The sequence below is a fragment of the Mustelus asterias genome, unplaced genomic scaffold (assembly GCF_964213995.1).
Source record: "Mustelus asterias unplaced genomic scaffold, sMusAst1.hap1.1 HAP1_SCAFFOLD_2195, whole genome shotgun sequence".
NCBI lineage: Eukaryota > Metazoa > Chordata > Chondrichthyes > Carcharhiniformes > Triakidae > Mustelus > Mustelus asterias.
In genome coordinates, this window is record NW_027592140.1 from 25,445 (window position 1) to 49,272 (window position 23,828).

The 23,828-nt window shown below is 58.4% G+C and overlaps 1 protein-coding gene across 1 annotated transcript in view; it reads left to right on the plus strand.

Moving 5' to 3' along the window:
• LOC144489438 (integrin alpha-X-like) overlaps window positions 1-20,536 on the plus strand; it is a gene marked incomplete at its 5' end in the record, with an annotated part of 42,194 nt that extends 21,658 nt beyond the window's left edge. The window contains 7 exons of the mRNA XM_078207305.1: window positions 613-685; window positions 2,344-2,451; window positions 7,419-7,493; window positions 7,657-7,770; window positions 9,440-9,544; window positions 18,382-18,492; window positions 20,334-20,536. Of these exons, the coding sequence (XP_078063431.1) occupies window positions 613-685; window positions 2,344-2,451; window positions 7,419-7,493; window positions 7,657-7,770; window positions 9,440-9,544; window positions 18,382-18,492; window positions 20,334-20,444 (697 nt within the window). The remainder of the gene's footprint in view (window positions 1-612; window positions 686-2,343; window positions 2,452-7,418; window positions 7,494-7,656; window positions 7,771-9,439; window positions 9,545-18,381; window positions 18,493-20,333) is intronic.
• Window positions 20,537-23,828: the final 3,292 nt, after the last annotated feature.

The following is a 23,828-nucleotide window of genomic DNA, read 5'->3' on the forward strand; positions in this document are numbered from 1 at the left end:
CCGGTCCCAGAGGGGGAAAGGACAGTGTATCTAACGCACTGTGACACCCGGTCCCAGAGGGGGAAAGGACAGTGTATCTAACGCAATGTGACACCCGGTCCCAGAGGGGGAAAGGACAGTGTATCTAACGCACTGTGACACCCGGTCCCAGAGGGGGGAAAGGACAGTGTATCTAACGCACTGTGACACCCGGTCCCAGAGGGGGAAAGGACAGTGTATCTAACGCACTGTGACACCCGGTCCCAGAGGGGGAAAGGACAGTGTATCTAACGCACTGTGACACCCGGTCCCAGAGGGGGACAGGACAGTGTATCTAACGCACTGTGACACCCGGTCCCAGAGGGGGAAAGGACATTGTATCTAACGCACTGTGACACCCGGTCCCAGAGGGGGAAAGGACAGTGTATCTAACGCACTGTGACACCCGGTCCGAGAGGGGGAAAGGACAGTGTATCTAACGCACTGTGACACCCGGTCCGAGAGGGGGAAAGGACAGTATATCTAACGCACTGTGACACCCGGTCCCAGAGGGGGAAAGGACAGTGTATCTAACACACTTATATTAAACTAAATTAAATTCCTTGTTAATGATATAAATTAATTTGTCTACAGCATTGAATCCAGTCAGTATGTTAACTTCACAACAAATGATGCAGGGGAAAGAAAGATTCTACACACATACAAGGTAATAACCAGGAGTGCTGAGGGAGCGCCGCACTGTGGGAGGGTCGGTGCTGAGGGAGCGCCGCACTGTGGGAGGGTCAGTGCTGAGGGAGCGCCGCACTGTGGGAGGGTCGGTGCTGAGGGAGCGCCGCACTGTGGGGAGGGTCAGTGCTGAGGGAGCGCCGCACTGTGGGAGGGTCAGTGCTGAGGGAGCGCCGCACTGTGGGAGGGTCAGTGCTGAGGGAGCGCCGCACTGTGGGAGGGTCAGTGCTGAGGGAGCGCCGCACTGTGGGAGGGTCAGTGCTGAGGGAGCGCCGCACTGTGGGAGGGTCAGTGCTGAGGGAGCGCCGCACTGTGGGAGGGTCAGTGCTGAGGGAGTGCCGCACTGTGGGAGGGTCAGTGCTGAGGGAGCGCCGCACTGTGGGAGGGTCAGTGCTGAGGGAGCGCCGCAGTGTGGGAGGGTCAGTGCTGAGGGAGCGCCGCACTGTGGGAGGGTCTGTGCTGAGGGAGCGCCGCACTGTGGGAGGGTCAGTGCTGAGGGAGCGCCGCACTGTGGGAGGGTCAGTGCTGAGGGAGCGCCGCACTGTGAGAGGGTCGGTGCTGAGGGAGCGCCGCACTGTGGGAGGGTCAGTGCTGAGGGAGCGCCGCACTGTGGGAGGGTCAGTGCTGAGGGAGCGCCGCACTGTGGGAGGGTCAGTGCTGAGGGAGCGCCGCACTGTGAGAGGGTCGGTGCTGAGGGAGCGCCGCACTGTGGGAGGGTCGGTGCTGAGGGAGCGCCGCAGTGTGGGAGGGTCAGTGCTGAGGGAGCGCCGCAGTGTGGGAGGGTCAGTGCTGAGGGAGCGCCGCACTGTGGGAGGGTCAGTGCTGAGGGAGCGCTGCACTGTGGGAGGGTCAGTGCTGAGGGAGCGCCGCACTGTGAGTCAGTGCTGAGGGAGCGCCGCACTGTGAGAGGGTCGGTGCTGAGGGAGCGCTGCACTGTGGGAGGGTCAGTGCTGAGGGAGCGCCGCACTGTGGGAGGGTCAGTGCTGAGGGAGCGCCGCACTGTGGGAGGGTCGGTGCTGAGGGAGCGCCGCACTGTGGGAGGCTCAGTGCTGAGGGAGCGCCGCACTGCGGGAGGGTCAGTGCTGAGGGAGCGCCGCACTGTGGGAGGGTCGGTGCTGAGGGAGCGCCGCACTGTGGGAGGCTCAGTGCTGAGGGAGCGCCGCACTGTGGGAGGGTCAGTGCTGAGGGAGCGCCGCACTGTGAGAGGGTCGGTGCTGAGGGAGCGCCGCGCTGTGGGAGGGTCGGTGCTGAGGGAGCGCCGCAGTGTGGGAGGGTCAGTGCTGAGGGAGCGCCGCAGTGTGGGAGGGTCAGTGCTGAGGGAGCGCCGCACTGTGGGAGGGTCAGTGCTGAGGGAGCGCCGCACTGTGGGAGGGTCAGTGCTGAGGGAGCGCCGCACTGTGGGAGGGTCAGTGCTGAGGGAGCGCCGCACTGCGGGAGGGTCAGTGCTGAGGGAGCGCCGCACTGTGGGAGGGTCGGTGCTGAGGGAGCGCCGCACTGTGGGAGGGTCAGTGCTGAGGGAGCGCCGCACTGTGGGAGGATCGGTGCTGAGGGAGCGCCGCACTGTGGGAGGGTCAGTGCTGAGGGAGCGCCGCACTGTGGGGGGGTCAGTAATGAGTTGGTGCCTTACGTCTCTGGCAGGTGGAGAATGTGGGACCTCACTCCCTCCCCATCGATGTCACCTTCCAAGTGCCGTTCCAAATTGGACAAGGGCTGAGCTGGGGAAACCTGACGGTGAACACTTCGGACGTAAGTGAGCGTCCCCTGTGGGGCAATCTCGGGTCAGGATAAGGGGGAACAGGCTTGAAACCAAGAGGAGGGGAAACTACTTCTCTCAGGGGGTCCAGAGTCTGTGGACGCAACTACCCCAGAGTACGGAGCACATCGAGACTCTGTATGAATTTAATGAGGAGATCGACACATTTGTTTTATGAGTAATGGGTTAGAACCACCAAGTTTCAGCACTGGAGGAGGCCATTTGGCCCGTCTTGTCTATACCATCCCGATAACGCCCACAGCCCTGTAGCTTACACTGCTTTCAGTGAAGGCCCAGAAACTTTTTAAAAGGAGTTTAGGGCAGATGGAGTTTTATCTGGACAAACATGAGGTAATGTATTTTGGAAGGTCGAACACAGACGGGAGAAGACAGTGACATCCCCCCCTCTTCCGGGGACTATCTGCCTATTTACTAAAAAGCTTCTGACTATCCGCTCTGTCCCTCGTAATCTTGTCGACTTCTATCAGGTTGCCCCTCCGTCGTTCCAGTGAGAACAAACCAAGTTTCTCCAACCTCTCCTCATAGCTAATGCCCTCCATCCCAGGGCAACATCCTGGTAAATCTTTTCTTTTTCAGAGTAAGAGTATTGATAGGCAGAGGGATCTGGGTGTACAGATACACGGGTCACTGGAAGTGGCAACGCAGGTGGAGAAACATAGAAAAACTACAGCACAAAACAGGCCCTTCGGCCCCACAGGTTGTGCCGAACATATCCCTACCTTCTAGGCCTACCTATAACCCTCCATCCTATTAAGTCCCATGCACTCATCCAGGAGTCTCTTAAAAGACCCTATTGAGTTTGCCTCCACCACCACTGACGGCAGCCGATTCCACTCGCCCACCACCCTCTGTGTGAAAAACTTACCCCTAACATCTCCCCTGTACCTACCCCCCAGCACCTTAAACCTGTGTCCTCTCGTAGCAGCCATTTCCACCCTGGGAAAAAGCCTCTGAGAGTCCACCCGATCTATGCCTCTCAACATCTTATACACCTCTATTAGGTCTCCTCTCATCCTACGTCTCTCCAAGGAGAAAAGACCGAGCTCCCTCAGCCTATCCTCATAAGGCATGCCACTCAATCCAGGCAACATCCTTGTAAATCCCCTCTGCACCCTTTCAATCTTTTCCACATCCTTCCTGTAATGAGGCGACCAGAACTGAGCACAGTACTCCAAGTGGGGTCTGACGAGGGTCTTATATAGCTGCATCATTATCCCCGGACTCCTAAACTCAATCCCTCGATTGATAAAGGCCAGCACACCATACGCCTTCTTAACCACCTCCTCCACCTGCGGGGCCGATTTTAGAGTCCTATGGACCCGGACCCCAAGGTCCTTCTGATCCTCGACAGTACTAAGAGTCAAGAAGGCAGACGGCACGCTTGCCTTCATCGGCTGGGGTATGGAGTTTAATAATTGGCAGGTCATGTTGCAGCTTTATGGAACCTTAGTTAGGCCGCACTTGGAATATAGTGTTCAATTCTGGTCGCCGCACTCCCAGAAGGATGTGGAGGCTTTGGAGAGGGTACAGAAAAGATTTACCAGGATGTTGCCCTGGGATGGAGGGCATTAGCTATGAGGAGAGGTTGGAGAAACTTGGTTTGTTCTCACTGGAACGACGGAGGTTGAGGGGAGACCTGATAGAAGTCTACAAGATTCTGAGGGACAGAGTGGATAGTCAGAAGCTTTTTCCCCAGGGTGGAAGAGTCAAGTACTCGGGGGGCACAGGTTTAAGGTGCGAGGGGCAAGGTTTAAAGGAGATGTAGGAGGCAGATTTTTTACACAGAGGGTGGTGGGTGCCTGGAACTCGGGGGAGGGAGTGGACGCGGATACGGTCGTGACTTTTAAGGGGTGTCTGGATAAATGGATGAATAGGGTGGGAATAGAGGGATACGGTCCCCGGAAGGGGAGGGGGTTTTAGTTCAGTCGGGGGCAGCATGGACGGTGCAGGCTTGGAGGGCCGAAGGGCCTGTCCCTGTGCTGTAATTTACAATCGTTACATCTTTATTAACATCACATTCCAACCGCTCAAACTCAACTTTCACAACACCAGGGACAGGCCCTTCGGCCCCTCCAATCCCGTGCTGATCATGATGCCCGAACTAATCTTAAAAACCTCTGTCCTTACTCGGTCCGTATCCCTCGATCCCCTCCCGATTCATGGACCCATCCAGATGCCTCTTAAATGTTGTTAATGTCCCCGCTTCCACCACCTCCTCTGGCCGTGCGTTCCAGGCACCCACCACTCTCTGCGTGAAAAACATCCCCCGCACATCTCCCTTAAACTCTCCCCCCTCTCACCTTGAATTTGTGCTGGGTGGCACAGCGCGTTAGCACTGCTGCCCCGCAGCGCCAGGGACCCGGGTTCGATTCCCGGCTCGGGTCACTGTCTGTGTGGAGTCTGCACGTTCTCCCCGTGTCTGCATGGGTTTCCTCCGGGTGCTCCGGTTTCCTCCCACAGTCCGAAAGACGTGCTGGTTAGGGTGGATTGGCCGTGCTAAATTGTCCCTTAGTGTCCAAAGATGTGTAGGTTAGGTGGATTGGCCATGCTAAATTGCCCCTTAGTGTCCAAAGATGTGTAGGTTAGGTGGATTGGCCATGCTAAATTGCCCCTTAGTGTCCAAAGATGTGTAGGTTAGGTGGATTGGCCATGCTAAATTGTCCCTTAGTGTCCAAAGATGTGCAGGTTAGGTGGATTGGCCGTGCTAAGTTCTCCCTCAGTGTCACCCGAACAGGAGTGTGGCGACTGGGGGATTTTCACAGTAACTTCATTGCAGTGTTAATGCAAGCCTACTCAAAGTAAAGTTTATTTATTAGTCACAAGTAAGACTTACATTAACGCTGCAATGAAGTTACTGTGAAATTCTCCTAGTCGCCACACTCCTGTTGGGGTCACACTGAGGGACAATTTAGCACGGCCAATCCACCCTAACCAGCACGGCTTTCAGACTGTGGGAGGAAACCGGAGCACCCGGAGGAAACCCACGCAGACACGGGGAGAAGGTGCAGACAGTGACCCGAGCCGGGAATCGAACCCGGGTCCCTGGCGCTGTGAGGCAGCAGCGCTAACCCGCTGTGTCACCGTGCCGCCCGACTTGTGACACTAATAGATAAACTTCCACCCTGGGGAAAAAGCCTCTGACTGTCCCCCCCTGTCTCTGCCTCTCATCATTCTGTAGACCAGGTCTCCCCTCAGCTTCCGTCTTTCCAAAACAATCCCAGTTTATCCAACCTCTCCTCATAGCCAACACCCTCCAGACCAGCAACATCCTGGTGAACCTTCCTTGCTCTCTCTCCAAAGCTTCCAACATCCTCCTGGTAGTGTGGTGACCAGAACTGCACACAATACTCCAAACGCGGCCTGACCAAGGCTTTATATCGCTGCAACATGATTCCCCAACTCTGGTACTCGATGCCCCGGCTGATGAAGGCAAGCGCGCTGTACGCCTTCTTAATCACCTTGGCCACCGGTGTTGCCACTTTTAGGGAATTGGATGAGCTTGTTGAGTCATAGGGGTTTACAGCATGGAAACAGGCCCTTCGGCCCTACTTGTCCATGCCTCCCCTTTTTTTTGAACAACTAAGCTAGCCCCAATTGCCCGCGTTTGGCCCATATCCCTCTATACCCATCGTACCCATGTAACTAAACGCTTTTTAAAAGACAAAATTGTACCCGCCTCTACTACTGCCTCTGGCAGCTCGTTCCAGACACTCACCACCCTCTGTGTGAAAGAATTGCCCCTCTGGACACTTTTGTATCTCTCCCCTCTCACCTTAAACCTACGCCCTCTAGTTTTAGACTCCCCTACCTTTGGGAAAAGATATTGACTATCTAGCTGATCTGTGCCCCTCATTATTTTATAGACCTCTATAAGATCACCCCTCAGCCTCCTACGCTCCAGAGAAAAAAGTCCCAGTCTATCCAGCCTCTCCTTATAACTCAATCCATCAAGTCCCGGTAGCATCCTAGTAAATCTTTTCTGCGCTCTTTCTAGTTTAATAATATCCTTTCTATAATAGGGTGACCAGAACTGTGCACAGTATTCCAAGTGTGGCCTTACCAATGTCTTGTACAACTTCAACAAGACGTCCCAACTCCTGTATTCAATGTTCTGACCAATGAAACCAAGCATGCCGAATGCCTTCTTCACCACTCTGTCCACCTGTGACTCCACTTTCAAGGAGCTATGAACCTGTACCCCTAGATCTCTTTGTTCTGTAACTCTCCCCAACGCCCTACCATTAACTGAGTAAGTCCTGCCCTGGTTCAATCTACCAAAATGCATCACCTCGTGTTTGCCTAAGTTAAACTCCTTCTGCCATTCGTCAGCCCACTGGCCCAATTGATCAAGATCCCGTTGCAATTGGAGATAACTTTCTTCACTGTCCACTATGCCACCAATCTTGGTGTCATCTGCAAACTTACTAACCATGCCTCCGATATTCTCATCCAAATCATTAATATAAATGACAAACAACAGTGGGCCCAGCACTGATCCCTGAGGCACACCGCTGGTCACAGGCCTCCAGTTTGAAAAACAACTCTCTACAACCACCCTCTGGCTTCTGTCAAGAAGCCAATTTTGTATCCATTTGGCTACCTCACCCTGGATCCCGTGAGATTTAACCTTATGTTACAACCTGCCATGCGGTACCTTGTCAAAGGCCTTGCTAAAGTCCATGTAGACAACATCAACTGCACTGCCCTCATCGACCTTCTTGGAGAGAGACCAATAGGTCCCAAAATACCAAACACGGTTGGCCATGATTCGATTGGAGGGGTGCAGCAGGTGAAAGGGCAGAAGGGGTTCCTCCGGTTTGGCAGTTCGGAGCAAGAGGGTGTGTTCTGGGGGGAATCTGACATGTATTTTTTCAGGATTCACTCTCACCTCTCTCTCTCTCTCTCTCCCCCCTTCTGCCCCTCCCTCACCGTGGAACAGGAAGCTCATTGCAACGAGACTATAGTAACGTCAAAGACCCAATGGCAAACGATCCACGCCTTCAACAACTCACAGGTAAGGGAGGGAACTCCACTCGCTCAACCCACCTCCCTTCCCCCCGCCTCCAATAACAAACCGGGGAGGGAAAACTGCCTCGGGTACAGGCAGCCGTCGAAGGTACTCTAATTCCCTCGCTCTACGCAATCCTCAAACCTCATCTCTTCTCTCCACCCCGTAGGGTTGCAACGTCTCAACCTGTCGTCTGTTCGTCTGCCGGATATCACAGCTCAGCCACAATGGGAGAGCCGTATTCTCTGTCATGGGGAGACTTCGCTGGAGCAACCCCAGTCACGTAAGGCCCGTCCGGGAAGCAGAGGCGGTGCTGAGGGAGCGCCGCACTGTGGGAGGGTCGGTGCTGAGGGAGCGCCGCACTGTGGGAGGGTCGGTGCTGAGGGAGCGCCGCACTGTGGGAGGGTCAATGCTGAGGGAGCGCCGCACTGTGGGAGGGTCAGTGCTGAGGGAGCGCCGCACTGTGGGAGGGTCAGTGCTGAGGGAGCGCCGCACTGTGGGAGGGTCGGTGCTGAGGGAGCGCCGCACTGTGGGAGGGTCGGTGCTGAGGGAGCGCCGCACTGTGGGAGGGTCAGTGCTGAGGGAGCGCCGCACTGTGGGGGGGTCAGTGCTGAGGGAGCGCCGCACTGTGGGAGGGTCAGTGCTGAGGGAGCGCCGCACTGTGGGAGGGTCAGTGCTGAGGGAGCGCCGCACTGTGGGAGGGTCAGTGCTGAGGGAGCGCCGCACTGTGGGAGGGTCAGTGCTGAGGGAGCGCCGCACTGTGGGACGGTCGGTGCTGAGGGAGCGCCGCACTGTGGGAGGGTCAGTGCTGAGGGAGCGCCGCACTGTGAGAGGGTCAGTGCTGAGGGAGCGCCGCACTGTGGGAGGGTCAGTGCTGAGGGAGCGCCGCACTGTGGGAGGGTCGGTGCTGAGGGAGCGCCGCACTGTGGGAGGGTCGGTGCTGAGGGAGTGCCGCACTGTGGGAGGGTCAGTGCTGAGGGAGCGCCGCACTGTGGGAGGGTCAGTGCTGAGGGAGCGCCGCACTGTGGGAGGGTCAGTGCTGAGGGAGCGCCGCACTGTGGGTCAGTGCTGAGGGAGTGCGGCACTGTGGGAGGGTCAGTGCTGAGGGAGCGCCGCACTGTGGGAGGGTCAGTGCTGAGGGAGCGCCGCACTGTGGGAGGGTCAGTGCTGAGGGAGCGCCGCACTGCAGGAGGGTCAGTGCTGTGGGAGCGCCGCACTGTGGGAGGGTCAGTGCTGAGGGAGCGCCGCACTGTGGGAGGGTCAGTGCTGAGGGAGCGCCGCACTGTGGGAGGGTCGGTGCTGAGGGAGCGCCGCACTGTGGGAGGGTCAGTGCTGAGGGAGCGCCGCACTGTGGGAGGGTCGGTGCTGAGGGAGCGCCGCACTGTGGGAGGGTCAGTGCTGAGGGAGCGCCGCACTGTGGGAGGGTCAGTGCTGAGGGAGCGCCGCACTGTGGGAGGGTCAGTGCTGAGGGAGCGCCGCACTGTGGGAGGGTCAGTGCTGAGGGAGCGCCGCACTGTGGGAGGGTCAGTGCTGAGGGAGCGCCGCACTGTGGGAGGGTCAGTGCTGAGGGAGCGCCGCACTGTGGGAGGGTCAGTGCTGAGGGAGCGCCGCACTGTGGGAGGGTCAGTGCTGAGGGAGCGCTGCACTGTGGGAGGGTCAGTGCTGAGGGAGAACCGCACTGTCAGAGAACCCACAATGACGCCCAGATCCCTCTGTCCCGCAGCGACACCCAGATCCCTCCGCCCCGCAGCCACACCCGGATCCCTCTGTCCCACAGCGACACCCGGATCCCTCTGTCCCACAGCGACGCCCGGATCCCTCTGCCCCGCAGCCACACCCTGATGGGAAGAGTATGGTCTTGCAGAAGGCATTGGGTGTAGTGTCACAGGAAAGGCTTTTTGGAGTGTCTTAGTCCCGTTGCGTTACAATGCTGTGGTTTGTTTGCAATGTAGGCTCTTGCCCAAGATGTGATGCTGATGACCTACGGGGCTGTGGGATATGATGAAAGCAAATACATTCATGTCTCGCAAGCTACCAACCATTTCCAACAAGCGACAGTAAGTGAATCCTCCTCCTTCTCCTCTGTCGCTCACCTTGCCCCCTCCCTCGCTCCGAGCGACACAAGGAGGTACGAGTGCGAGCGGTCAACGTTAATGCCACACCTTGTCGGGGGACTGTAGGTGAGGGAAGGAGCAGAGGTTCAGGGAGGGGATTCCAGAGCTTAACCCCCATCCTCCCCGAAGGCAGCCATAATCACGGCCGCCATTGGCGGAGCGATGGGAATCGGGGGATGCTCGAGAAGCCGGAATTGGAGCAGGGCCGAGATCTCGGAGGTTACAGAGATAGGGAGGGGTGTAGGGGGCTGGAGGAGGTTACAGAGATAGGGAGGGGTGTAGAGGCTGGAGGAGGTTACAGAGATAGGGAGGGGTGTAGGGGCTGGAGGAGGTTACAGAGATAGGGAGGGGGTGTAGGGGCTGGAGGAGGTTACAGAGATAGGGAGGGGTGTAGAGGCTGGAGGAGGTTACAGAGATAGGGAGGGGTGTAGGGGGCTGGAGGAGGTTACAGAGATAGGGAGGGGGTGTAGGGGGCTGGAGGAGGTTACAGAGATAGGGAGGGGTGTAGGGGCTGGAGGAGGTTACAGAGATAGGGAGGGGGTGTAGGGGCTGGTGGAGGTTACAGAGATAGGGAGGGGGTGTAGGGGGCTGAAGGAGGTTACAGAGATAGGGAGGGGGTGTAGGGGCTGGTGGAGGTTACAGAGATAGGGAGGGGGTGTAGGGGGCTGAAGGAGGTTACAGAGATAGGGAGGGGGTGTAGGGACTGGAGGAGGTTACAGAGATAGGGAGGGGTGTAGAGGCTGGAGGAGGTTACAGAGATAGGGAGGGGTGTAGAGGCTGGAGGAGGTTACAGAGATAGGGAGGGGGTGTAGGGGTTGGAGGGGTTACAGAGATAGGGAGGGGGTGGAGGGGCTGGAGGGGATTACAGAGATAGGGAGGGGGTGTAGGGGCTGGAGGAGGTTACAGAGATAGGGAGGGGGTGTAGGGGCTGGAGGAGGTTACAGAGGTAGGGAGGGGTGTAGAGGCTGGAGGGGGTTACAGAGATAGGGAGGGGTGTAGGGACTGGAGGAGGTTACAGAGATAGGGAGGGTGTAGGGGCTGGAGGAGGTTACAGAGATAGGGAGGGGTGTAGGGACTGGAGGAGGTTACAGAGATAGGGAGGGGTGTAGGGACTGGAGGAGGTTACAGAGATAGGGAGGGGTGTAGAGGCTGGAGGGGGTTACAGAGATAGGGAGGGGGTGTAGGGGCTGGAGGGGGTTACAGAGATAGTGAGGGGTGTAGTGGCTGGAGGAGGTTACAGAGATAGGGAGGGGGTGTAGGGGCTGGAGGAGGTTACAGAGATAGGGAGGGGGTGTAGGGGCTGGAGGAGGTTACAGAGATAGGGAGGGGGTGTAGGGGGCTGGAGGAGGTTAAAGAGATAGGGAGGGGGTGTAGGGGCTGGAGGAGGTTACAGAGATAGGGAGGGGGTGTAGGGGGCTGGAGGAGGTTACAGAGATAGGGAGGGGGTGTAGGGGCTGGAGGAGGTTACAGAGATAGGGAGGGGGTGTAGGGGCTGGAGGAGGTTACAGAGATAGGGAGGGGGTGTAGGGGCTGGAGGAGGTTACAGAGATAGGGAGGGGGTGTAAGGGCTGGAGGAGGTTACAGAGGTAGGGAGGGGGTGTAGGGGCTGGAGGAGGTTACAGAGATAGGGAGGGGGTGTAGGGGGCTGGAGGAGGTTACAGAGATAGGGAGGGGTGTAGGGGCTGGAGGAGGTTACAGAGATAGGGAGGGGGTGTAGGGGCTGGTGGAGGTTACAGAGATAGGGAGGGGCTGTAGGGGGCTGAAGGAGGTTACAGAGATAGGGAGGGGGTGTAGGGGCTGGTGGAGGTTACAGAGATAGGGAGGGGGTGTAGGGGGCTGAAGGAGGTTACAGAGATAGGGAGGGGGTGTAGGGACTGGAGGAGGTTACAGAGATAGGGAGGGGTGTAGAGGCTGGAGGAGGTTACAGAGATAGGGAGGGGGTGTAGGGGTTGGAGGGGTTACAGAGATAGGGAGGGGGTGGAGGGGCTGGAGGGGATTACAGAGATAGGGAGGGGGTGTAGGGGCTGGAGGAGGTTACAGAGATAGGGAGGGGGTGTAGGGGCTGGAGGAGGTTACAGAGATAGGGAGGGGTGTAGAGGCTGGAGGGGGTTACAGAGATAGGGAGGGGTGTAGGGACTGGAGGAGGTTACAGAGATAGGGAGGGTGTAGGGGCTGGAGGAGGTTACAGAGATAGGGAGGGGTGTAGGGACTGGAGGAGGTTACAGAGATAGGGAGGGTGTAGGGGCTGGAGGAGGTTACAGAGATAGGGAGGGGTGTAGGGACTGGAGGAGGTTACAGAGATAGGGAGGGTGTAGGGGCTGGAGGAGGTTACAGAGATAGGGAGGGGGTGTAGGGGCTGGAGGAGGTTACAGAGATAGGGAGGGGTGTAGAGGCTGGAGGGGGTTACAGAGATAGGGAGGGGTGTAGGGACTGGAGGAGGTTACAGAGATAGGGAGGGGGTGTAGGGGGCTGGAGGAGGTTACAGAGATAGTGAGGGGTGTAGTGGCTGGAGGAGGTTACAGAGATAGGGAGGGGGTGTAGGGGGCTGGAGGAGGTTACAGAGATAGGGAGGGGGTGTAGGGGGCTGGAGGAGGTTACAGAGATAGGGAGGGGGTGTAGGGGGCTGGAGGAGGTTACAGAGATAGGGAGGGGTGTAGGGTGCTGGAGGAGGTTACAGAGATAGGGAGGGGGTGTAGGGGGCTGGAGGAGGTTACAGAGATAGGGAGGGGTGTCGGGACTGGAGGAGGTTACAGAGATAGGGAGGGGGTGTAGGGGCTGGAGGCGGTTACAGAGATAGGGAGGGGGTGTAGGGGGCTGGAGGAGGTTACAGAGATAGGGAGGGGGTGTAGGGGCTGGAGGAGGTTACAGAGATAGGGAGGGGGTGTAGGGGCTGGAGGGGGTTACAGAGATAGGGAGGGGGTGTAGGGGCTGGAGGGGGTTACAGAGATAGGGAGGGGTGTTGGGGCTGGAGGAGGTTACAGAGATAGGGAGGGGGTGTAGGAGGCTGGAGGAGGTTACAGAGATAGGGAGGGGTGTAGGAGGCTGGAGGGTGTTACAGAGATAGGGAGGGGTGTAGGGGCTGGAGGAGGTTACAGAGATAGGGAGGGGTGTAGGGGCTGGAGGGGGTTACAGAGATAGGGAGGGGGTGTAGGGGCTGGAGGAGGTTACAGAGATAGGGAGGGGGTGTAGGGGCTGGAGGGGGTTACAGAGATAGGGAGGGGTGTAGGGGGTTGGAGGAGGTTACAGAGATAGGGAGGGGTGTAGGGGCTGGAGGGGGTTACAGAGATAGGGAGGGGGTGTAGGGGCTGGAGGAGGTTACAGAGATAGGGAGGGGGTGTAGGGGCTGGAGGGGGTTACAGAGATAGGGAGGGGTGTAGGGGCTGGAGGGGGTTACAGAGATAGGGATGGGGTGTAGGGGGCTGGAGGAGGTTACAGAGATAGGGAGGGGGTGTAGGGGCTGGAGGAGGTTACAGAGATAGGGATGGGGTGTAGGGGGCTGGAGGAGTTACAGAGATAGGGAGGGGGTGTAGGGGCTGGAGGAGGTTACAGAGATAGGGAGGGGGTGTAGGGGCTGGAGGGGGTTACAGAGATAGGGAGGGGTGTAGGGGGTTGGAGGAGGTTACAGAGATAGGGAGGGGTGTAGGAGCTGGAGGTTACAGAGATAGGGAGGGGTGTAGGGGGCTGGAGGTTACAGAGATAGGGAGGGGTGTAGGGACTGGAGGGGGTTACAGAGATAGGGAGGGGGTGTAGGGGGCTGGAGGAGGTTACAGAGATAGGGAGGGGGTGTAGGGGGCTGGAGGGGGTTACAGAGATAGGGAGGGGGTGTAGGGGGCTGGAGGGGGTTACAGAGATAGGGAGGGGGTGTAGGGGGCTGGAGGAGGTTACAGAGATAGGGAGGGGGTGTAGGGGGCTGGAGGAGGTTACAGAGATAGGGAGGGGGTGTAGGGACTGGAGGGGGTTACAGAGATAGGGAGGGGGTGTAGGGGGCTGGAGGAGGTTACAGAGATAGGGAGGGGGTGTAGGGACTGGAGGGGGTTACAGAGATAGGGAGGGGGTGTAGGGGGCTGGAGGAGGTTACAGAGATAGGGAGGGGGTGTAGGGACTGGAGGGGGTTACAGAGATAGGGAGGGGTGTAGGGGCTGGAGGGGGTTACAGAGATAGGGAGGGGGTGTAGGGGGCTGGAGGAGGTTACAGAGATAGGGAGGGGTGTAGGGGGCTGGAGGAGGTTACAGAGATAGGGAGGGGGTGTAGGGGGCTGGAGGTTACAGAGATAGGGAGGGGTGTAGGGACTGGAGGAGGTTACAGAGATAGGGAGGGGTGTAGGGGCTGGAGGTTACAGAGATAGGGAGGGGGTGTAGGGACTGGAGGAGGTTACAGAGATAGGGAGGGGGTGTAGGGGCTGGAGGAGGTTACAGAGATAGGGAGGGGTGTAGGGGGCTGGAGGAGGTTACAGAGATAGGGAGGGGGGTGTAGGGGCTGGAGGAGGTTACAGAGATAGGGAGGGGTGTAGGGGCTGGAGGAGGTTACAGAGATAGGGAGGTGGTGTAGGGGCTGGTGGAGGTTACAGAGATAGGGAGGGGGTGTAGGGGCTGGAGGAGGTTACAGAGATAGGGAGGGGTTTGGGGGCTGGAGGAGGTTACAGAGATAGGGAGGGGTGTAGGGGCTGGAGGAGGTTACAGAGTTAGGGAGGGGTGTAGGGGCTGGAGGAGGTTACAGAGATAGGGAGGGGGTGTAGGGGCTGGAGGGGGTTACAGAGATAGGGAGGGGGTGTAGGGGCTGGAGGGGGTTACAGAGATAGGGAGGGGGTGTAGGGGCTGGAGGGGGTTACAGAGATAGGGAGGGGGTGTAGGGGCTGGAGGGGGTTACAGAGATAGGGAGGGGGTGTAGGGGCTGGAGGGGGTTACAGAGATAGGGAGGGGTGTAGGGGGCTGGAGGAGGGTTACAGAGATAGGGAGGGGTTTAGGGGCTGGAGGAGGTTACAGAGATAGGGAGGGGGTGTAGGGGCTGGAGGGGGTTACAGAGATAGGGAGGGGGTGTAGGGGCTGGAGGGGGTTACAGAGATAGGGAGGGGGTGTAGGGGCTGGAGGGGGTTACAGAGATAGGGAGGGGGTGTAGGGGCTGGAGGGGGTTACAGAGATAGGGAGGGGGTGTAGGGGCTGGAGGGGGTTACAGAGATAGGGAGGGGGTGTAGGGGCTGGAGGGGGTTACAGAGATAGGGAGGGGGTGTAGGGGCTGGAGGAGGTTACAGAGATAGGGAGGGGGTTTAGGGGCTGGAGGGGGTTACAGAGATAGGGAGGGGGTGTAGGGGGCTGGAGGAGGTTACAGAGATAGGGAGGCGTGTAGGGGCTGGAGGAGGTTACAGAGATAGGGAGGGGTGTAGGGGGCTGGAAGAGGTTACAGAGATAGGGAGGGGGTGTAGGGGGCTGGAGGGGGTTACAGAGATAGGGAGGGGGTGTAGGGGCTGGAGGAGGTTACAGAGATAGGGAGGGGGTGTAGGGGCTGGAGGGGGTTACAGAGATAGGGAGGGGGTGTAGGGGCTGGAGGGGGTTACAGAGATAGGGAGGGGGTGTAGGGGCTGGAGGAGGTTACAGAGATAGGGAGGGGGTGTAGGGGCTGGAGGAGGTTACAGAGATAGGGAGGGGTGTAGGGGCTGGAGGAGGTTACAGAGATAGGGAGGGATGTAGGGGTTGGAGGAGGTTACAGAGATAGGGAGGGGGTGTAGGGGGCTGGAGGGGGTTACAGAGATAGGGAGGGGTGTAGGGGCTGGAGGAGGTTACAGAGATAGGGAGGGGGTGTAGGGGGCTGGAGGAGGTTACAGAGATAGGGAGGGGGTGTAGGGGGCTGGAGGAGGTTACAGAGATAGGGAGGGGGTGTAGGGGGCTGGAGGAGGTTACAGAGATAGGGAGGGGGTGTAGGGGCTGGAGGGGGTTACAGAGATAGGGAGGGGGTGTAGGGGGCTGGAGGAGGTTACAGAGATAGGGAGGGGGTGTAGGGGGCTGGAGGCGGTTTCAGAGATAGGGAGGGGGTGTAGGGGGCTGGAGGGGGTTACAGAGATAGGGAGGGGTGTGGGGGCTGGAGGGGGTTACAGAGATAGGGAGGCGTGTAGGGGGCTGGAGGAGGTTACAGTGATAGGGAGGGGGTGTAGGGGGCTGGAGGCGGTTTCAGAGATAGGGAGGGGGTGTAGGGGGCTGGAGGGGGTTACAGAGATAGGGAGGGGTGTGGGGGCTGGAGGGGGTTACAGAGATAGGGAGGGGTGTAGGGGGCTGGAGGAGGTTACAGTGATAGGGAGGGGGTGTAGGGGCTGGAGGAGGTTACAGAGATAGGGAGGGGGTGTAGGGGCTGGAGGAGGTTACAGAGATAGGGAGGGTGCGTAGGGGCTGGAGGAGGTTACAGAGATAGGGAGGGGTGTAGGGGCTGGAGGGGGTTACAGAGATAGGGAGAGGGTGTAGGGGCTGGAGGAGGTTACAGAGATAGGGAAGGTGTGTAGGGGCTGGAGGAGGTTACAGAGATAGGGAGGGGTGTAGGGGCTGCAGGAGGTTACAGAGATAGGGAGGGGGTGTAGGGGCTGGAGGAGGTTACAGAGATAGGGAGGGGTGTAGGGGCTGGAGGAGGTTACAGAGATAGGGAGGGGTGTAGAGGCTGGGGGAGGTTACAGAGATCGGGAGGGGTGTAGGGGCTGGAGGAGGTTACAGAGATAGGGAGGGGGTGTAGGGGCTGGAGGAGGTTACAGAGACAGGGAGGGTGTGTAGGGGCTGGGGGAGGTTACAGAGATAGGGAGGGGGTGTAGGGGCTGGAGGAGGTTACAGAGATAGGGAGGGGGTGTAGGGGGCTGGAGGAGGTTACAGAGATAGGGAGGGGGTGTAGGGGCTGGAGGAGGTTACAGAGATAGGGAGGGGGTGTAGGGGGCTGGAGGAGGTTACAGAGATAGGGAGGGGGTGTAGGGGCTGGAGGAGGTTACAGAGATAGGGAGGGGGTGTAGGGGGCTGGAGGGGGTTACAGAGATAGGGAGGGGGTGTAGGGGGCTGGAGGAGGTTACAGAGATAGGGAGGGGGTGTAGGGGGCTGGAGGAGGTTACAGAGATAGGGAGGGGGTGTAGGGGCTGGAAGAGGTTACAGAGATAGGGAGGGGGTGTAGGGGGCTGGAGGAGGTTACAGAGATAGGGAGGGGGTGTAGGGGCTGGAGGAGGTTACAGAGATAGGGAGGGGGTGTCGGGGGCTGGAGGAGGTTACAGAGATAGGGAGGGGGTGTAGGGGCTGGAGGAGGTTACAGAGATAGGGAGGGGGTGTAGGGGGCTGCAGGAGGTTACAGAGATAGGGAGGGGGTGTAGGGGCTGGAGGAGGTTACAGAGATAGGGAGGGGTGTAGGGGGCTGGAGGAGGTTACAGAGATAGGGAGGGGGTGTAGGGGCTGGAGGAGGTTACAGAGATAGGGAGGGGGTGTCGGGGGCTGGAGGAGGTTACAGAGATAGGGAGGGGGTGTAGGGGGCTGGAGGAGGTTACAGAGATAGGGACAAGGTGTAGGGGCTGGAAGAGGTTACAGAGATAGGGAGGGGGTGTAGGGTGCTTGAGGAGGTTACAGAGATAGGGAGGGGTGTAGGGGCTGGAGGGGGTTACAGAGATAGGGAGAGGGTGTAGGGGCTGCAGGAGGTTACAGAGATAGGGAGGGGGTGTAGGGGCTGGAGGAGGTTACAGAGATAGGGAGGGGTGTAGGGGCTGGAGGAGGTTACAGAGATAGGGAGGGGGTGTAGGGGGCTGCAGGAGGTTACAGAGATAGGGAGGGGTGTAGGGGCTGGAGGAGGTTACAGAGATAGGGAGGGGGTGTAGGGGGCTGGAGGAGGTTACAGAGATAGGGAGGGGGTGTAGGGGCTGGAGGAGGTTACAGAGATAGGGAGGGGGTGTCGGGGGCTGGAGGAGGTTACAGAGATAGGGAGGGGGTGTAGGGGGCTGGAGGAGGTTACAGAGATAGGGACAAGGTGTAGGGGCTGGAAGAGGTTACAGAGATAGGGAGGCGTGTAGGGGCTGGAGGAGGTTACAGAGATAGGGACAAGGTGTAGGGGCTGGAAGAGGTTACAGAGATAGGGAGAGTGTAGGGGCTGGAGGAGATTACAGAGATAGGGAGGGGTGTAGGGGCTGGAGGGGGTTACAGAGATAGGGAGGGGTGTAGGGGCTGGAGGGGGTTACAGAGATAGGGAGAGTGTCGGGGCTGGAGGAGGTTACAGAGATAGGGAGGGGTGTAGGGGGCTGGAGGGGGTTACAGAGATAGGGAGGGGGTGTAGGGGCTGGAGGAGGTTACAGAGATAGGGAGGGGTGTAGGGGGCTGGAGGAGGTTACAGAGATAGGGAGGGGTGTAGGGGCTGGAGAAGGTTACAGAGATAGGGAGAGTGTAGGGGGCTGGAGGAGGTTACAGAGATAGGGAGAGTGTAGGGGCTGGAGGAGGTTACAGAGATAGGGAGGGGTGTAGGGGCTGGAGGAGGTTACAGAGATAGGGAGAGTGTAGGGGCTGGAGGAGGTTACAGAGATAGGGAGGGGGTGTAGGGGCTGGAGGAGGTTACAGAGATAGGGAGGGGTGTAGGGGGCTGGAGGGGGTTACAGAGATAGGGAGGGGTGTAGGGGCTGGAGAAGGTTACAGAGATAGGGAGGGGTGTAGGGGCTGGAGAAGGTTACAGAGATTGTTAAGTAGGCTGGAGGACGAGGGTTTCAGCAGCGGAGGAGCTGAGGGAGGGCAGGGTGGGTAAATGACCCTCCACCTTCACTAAGGGTGAATTCCTCTCTCCGTCTGCAGGTCACCACCCGGGTGGAGATTGTGAAGGAAGTCAACATGTTGCCCATCATCATTGGCAGTTCGGTCGGAGGCCTGCTCTTGTTGGCCCTCGTGGCCGGAGGGCTCTACAAGGTGAGTGGGTGCCCAGCGGGCATGGAAAGATAGGGAGGGTGGCTGGGCACAGCGCCTCCCTCAGGCTGGGAGGACTGACCGCAGCCCAGCCCTGAGAGTGGGAGGACTGACCACAGCGCCTCCTTCAGGCTGGGAGGACTGACCGCAGCCCAGCCCTGAGGCTGGGAGGACTGACCACAGCGCCTCCTTCAGGCTGGGAGGACTGACCACAGCGCCTCCCTCAGGCTGGGAGGACTGACCGCAGCCCAGCCCTGAGGCTGGGAGCAGTGACCAAGCCCATCCCTGAGGGTGAGAGCACTGACCACAGCCCAGCCCTGAGGGTGAGAGGACTGACCACAGCGCCTCCTTCAGGCTGGGAGGACTGATCGCAGCACCTCCCTGAGGCTGGGAGGACTGACCGCAGCCCAGCCCTGAGAGTGGGAGGACTGACCACAGCGCCTCCTTCAGGCTGGGAGGACTGATCGCAGCGCCTCCCTGAGGCTGGGAGGACTGACTGCAGTGCCACCCTCAGGTCGGGAGGTGTAACTGAAGCGCCACCCTCGGGCATTGAGGGCTGACTGCAGCGCCACCCTCAGGCTGGGAGGTGTAACTGCAGCACCACCCTCAGGGGAGGAGGTGTAACTGCACTGCCACCCTCAGGCTGGGAGGTGTAACTGCAGCGCCACCCTCAGGCTGGGAGGTGTAACTGCAGCACCACCCTCAGGCTGCGAGGTGTAACTGCAGTGCCACTGCAGCACCACCCTCAGGCTGGGAGGCTTAACTGCACCGCCACCCTCAGGCTGGGAGGTGTAACTGCACCGCCACCCTCAGGCTGGGAGGCGTAACTGCAGTGTCACCCTCAGGCTGGGAGATGTAACTGCAGCGCCACCCTCAGGCTGGGAGGTGTAACTGCAGTGCCATCCTCAGGTTGGGAGGTGCAACTGAAGCACCACCCTCAGGCTGGGAGGCGTACCTGCAGTGCCATCCTCAGGTTGGGAGGTGTAACTGAAGCGCCACCCTCAGGCTGGGAGGCATAACTGCAGTGCCATCCTCAGGTTGGGAGGCATAACTGCAGTGCCACCCTCAGGCCAGGAGGTGTAACTGCTCTGCCACCCTCAGGCTGGGAGGTGTAACTGCAGTGCCACCCTCAGGTTGGGAGGTGTAACTGCAGTGCCACCCTCAGGCATGGAGGACTGACTGCAGTGCCACCCTCAGGCTGGGTGGTGTAACTGCACTGCCATCCCCAGGCTGGGAGGTGTAACTGCAGTGCCACCCTCAGGCTGGGAGGTGTAACTGCAGCGCCACCCTCAGGCCGGGAGGTGTAGCTGCAGCACCACCCTCAGGCCGGGAGGTGTAGCTGCAGCGCCACCCTCAGACCGGGAGGTGTAACTGCAGTGCCACCCTCAGGCTGGGAGGTGTAACTGCAGCTTCACCCTCAGGCTGGGAGGTGTAACTGCAGTGCCGCCCTCAGACTGGGAGGTGTAACTGCAGTGCCACCCTCAGGCCGGGAGGTGTAGCTGCAGCGCCACCCTGAGGCCGGGAGGTGTAGCTGCAGTGCCTTCCTCAGGCTGGGAGGTGTAACTGCAGCTCCACCATCAGGCCAGGAGGTGTAGCTGCAGCGCCACCTTCAGGCTGGGATGTGTAACTGCAGTGCCACCCTCAGGCCGGGAGGTGTAGCTGCAGCGCCACCCTCAGGCCAGGAGGTGTAGCTGCAGCGCCACCCTCAGGCCTGGAGGTGTAACTGCAGCTCCACCCTCAGGCCGGGAGGTGTAGCTGCAGCGCCACCCTCAGGCTGGGAGGTGTAACTGGACCGAAGGATTGCTTTGCCAGCTCTCACTCTGGTTTTTTCCGTCTCTTGCCAGGTTGGCTTCTTCAAGAGAGGCTACAAGGACAAGTTAGCGGAAGGGGCTGGCGACGATGGGCCTGGCGGGGTCCCGACCGATGCGAGCGCCCCTGACCCGGCCACCGCCTGAGGCCGGGCCTGTGACCAGAGAGAACCAAAACCCCTGCCCCGGAACCAGGGCATCTCTGCCACATTGACGGAGAAAGTGAATTGAGGGCTGAGGGGAGGTGAGGGTGGGCGGTGGGAGGTGGGGGAAGAGGGTACGGCACGTCGAAGCGAGGGGAGAGGGACATCCCGGGCTCTGATCATCAATATTGGCCAACCCCGTTTCTTGGGACGTTCCTCTCTCTCTGAACCCCTACTAGGAGGGGGGGGCTCAACCCCCAAGCCCCCTTAAAGAGGGTCACAACCTCTGACCCCCTTAAAGAGACTCCCGTACTCTTGATTCTCCTTAAAGAGGGTCCCGGACCCTCGATTCCCTTTAAGAGGGTCCCTGACCCCCCTTAAAGAAGCTCCCTGACCTCCGACCCCCCTTAAAGAGGCTTCCTGACCTCCGACCCCCCTTAAAGAGGCTTCCTGACCTCCGACCCCCCCTTAAAGAGGCTTCCTGACCTCCGACCCCCCCTTAAAGAGGATCCCCAACCCTCAATTCCCCTTGAAGAGGATTCCGGACCCTCGATTTCCCTTAAAGAGGCTCTTCGAACTCCGACTGCCCCCTTAAAGAGGTTCCCCGACCTCCCTGACCCCCTCCACCTTAAAGAGACTCCCCGACCTCCGACTCGCCGTAAAGAGACTCCCCGACCTCCAATCCCTCTTAAAGAGACTCCCCGACCTCCGACTCGCCTTAAAGAGACTCCCCGACCTCCAATCCCTCTTAAAGAGGTTCCCCGACATCCGACGCCCCGTTAAGCAGGGTCCCCGACCCCCGATTACCCTCTGAACGGGAGCGCCAGGAGGAAAGCGTCGCTGGCAGACTCAGATGGCGGGCCTTTAACCCTTAACGCCAACCCCAACAACCTTAACGCGCAACAGCCAAACTTAAAACCTCTCTCTGTCTCTCTCTCTCTCTCTGTCTCTGTCTCTCTCTCTCTGTCTCTGTCTCTCTCTCTCTGTCTCTCTCTCTCTCTCTCTGTCTCTGTCTCTCTCTCTGTCTCTCTCTGTCTCTGTCTCTCTCTCTGTCTCTCTCTGTCTCTGTCTCTCTCTCTGTCTCTCTCTGTCTCTGTCTCTCTCTCTCTCTCTTTCATCCCACAGCCCACCCGTTTCCCCCACCCCTCCTCCCTCTGCTTGCAAACAAAGCACTGAGACGGACTAGCAGGAGAAGGTCATTCAGCCCCTGGAAAACATGCCCCTGTCGACATCAACGGGGACCAAGTAGAAAGGATCGAGAGTTTCAAGTTTCTAGGTGTCCAGATCACCAACAACCTGTCCTGGTCCCCCCACGCCGACACTATAGTTAAGAAAGCCCCACCAACGCCTCTACTTTCTCAGGAGGCTCAGGAAATTTGGCATGTCAGCTCCGACTCTCACCAACTTTTTCAGATGCCCCATAGAAAGCATCCTTTCCGGGTGTATCACAGCTCGGTCTGGGGCTCCTGCTCTGCCCAAGACCGCAAGGAACTACAAAGGGTCGTGAATGTAGCCCAGTCCCATCACGCCAACCAACCTCCCATCCATTGACTCCGTCTACACTTCCCGCTGCCACGGGAAAAAGCAGCCGGCATAATCAAGGATCCCCCCACGCACCCCGGACATTCTCTCTTCCACCTTCTTCTGTCGGGAAAAAGATACAAAAGTCTGAGGTCACGTACCGACCGACTCAAGAACAGCTTCTTCCCTGCTGCTGTCAGACTTTTGAATGGACCGACCTTATATTAAGTTGATCTTTCTCTACACCCCGAGCTGTGACTGTGACACTACATTCTGCACCCTCTCCTTTCCTTCTCTATGAATGGTATGCTTTGTCTGTATAGCGCGCAAGAAACAATATTTTTCACTGTGTCCCGATACACGTGACAATAATAAATCAAATCCTTTTCCTTCTCCCCTCTGTACTCTATGAACGGTATGCTTTGTCTGCAGAGTGCGCAAGGAACAATACTTTTCACTGTATCCCAATACACGTGACAATAAAAAATCAAAATAAGGATTATTGTTGATTTGTGTTTTGAGTTTTATATTCTGACACCCCCACACACAGACACACACACACACGCACACACACGTGAATATAATTTGATTACCTCCTTGCTAAGAAGCTATCTACCCCGTCACAAAAAGATATTCAGTGAACAGCCCCTCCCCGCCCCCTGCCGCCCCCCCTCCCCCCTCCCCACCTCCCCCCGCCGCCCCCCCCTCCCTCCTCCCCCCCTCCCCACCTCCCCCCGCCGCCCCCACACACACACACAAGAGAGAATGTAGAAACTAGAAGCAGAAGGAGGCCATTCGGCCCTTCCAGTCTGCTTCCCCCGTTCATTCCCATCATGTCCGATCATCCAACTCAATATCCTGATCCCCCCCCCCTTCCCCCCCATATCCCCCCATCCCTTCAGCCCCAAGAGCGAAATCTCATTCCTTCCTGAAACCACACAACGTTTTGTCCTCAACTACTTTCTGTGGGAGTGAATTCCACACATTCCCCACCCTCTGGGTGAAGACATTTCTCCCACCTCAGTCCCTAAAAGGTTCCCCCCTTATCCTCAAACTGTGACCCCCCCTGGTTCTGGACTCCCCCCACCATCGGGAACATTCTGTCTGAATCCACCCTGTCGAACCCTGTTAGAATTTTATAAGTTTCTATCAGATCCCCTCTCACTCTTCCAAACTCCAGTGAATATAATCCTCACCGACTCAGTCTCTCCTCATGTGACAGACCCGCCATCCCAGGAATCAGCCTGGGAAACCCTCGCTGAGCTCCCTCTATAGCAAGGACATCCTTCCTCAGATAAGGAGACCAGAACTGCCCACAATACTCCAGGTGTGGCCTCACCAACGCCCTGTACAATTGCAGCAAAACCTCCCTATCCCTAAACTCCAATCCTCTCGCTCTGAAGGCCTACACACCATTCCCTTCTTCACTGCCCGCTGTACCTGCGCGCTTACTCTCAGCGACTGATGCACCAGGACTCCAAGGTCTCACTGAGAATCCACCCTCTCTCAATTCACACCCATTCAGGGAATAATCTGCCTTCCTGTTATTGCTGCCACAGTGGATAACCTCACATTTATCCACATTATACTGCCTCCTGCACCCGTCTGAGGCAGGGGGGGGAGCGAGGGTTTGACCTGTTTGATATCTATGACCTCTCTCTCCCTGTCCCTCTGTCTCTCTCTCTCTCCCTGTCTCTTTCTCTCTCTCTCTGTCTCTCTCTCTCTCCCTGTCCCTCTGTCTCTCTCTCTCGGTCTCTCTCTCTCTCTGTCTCTCTCTCTCTCTCTCTCTCTGTCTCTCTCTCTCTGTCTCTCTCTCTCGGTCTTTCTCGGTCTCTCTCTCTCGGTCTCTCTCTCTCTCCCTGTCTCT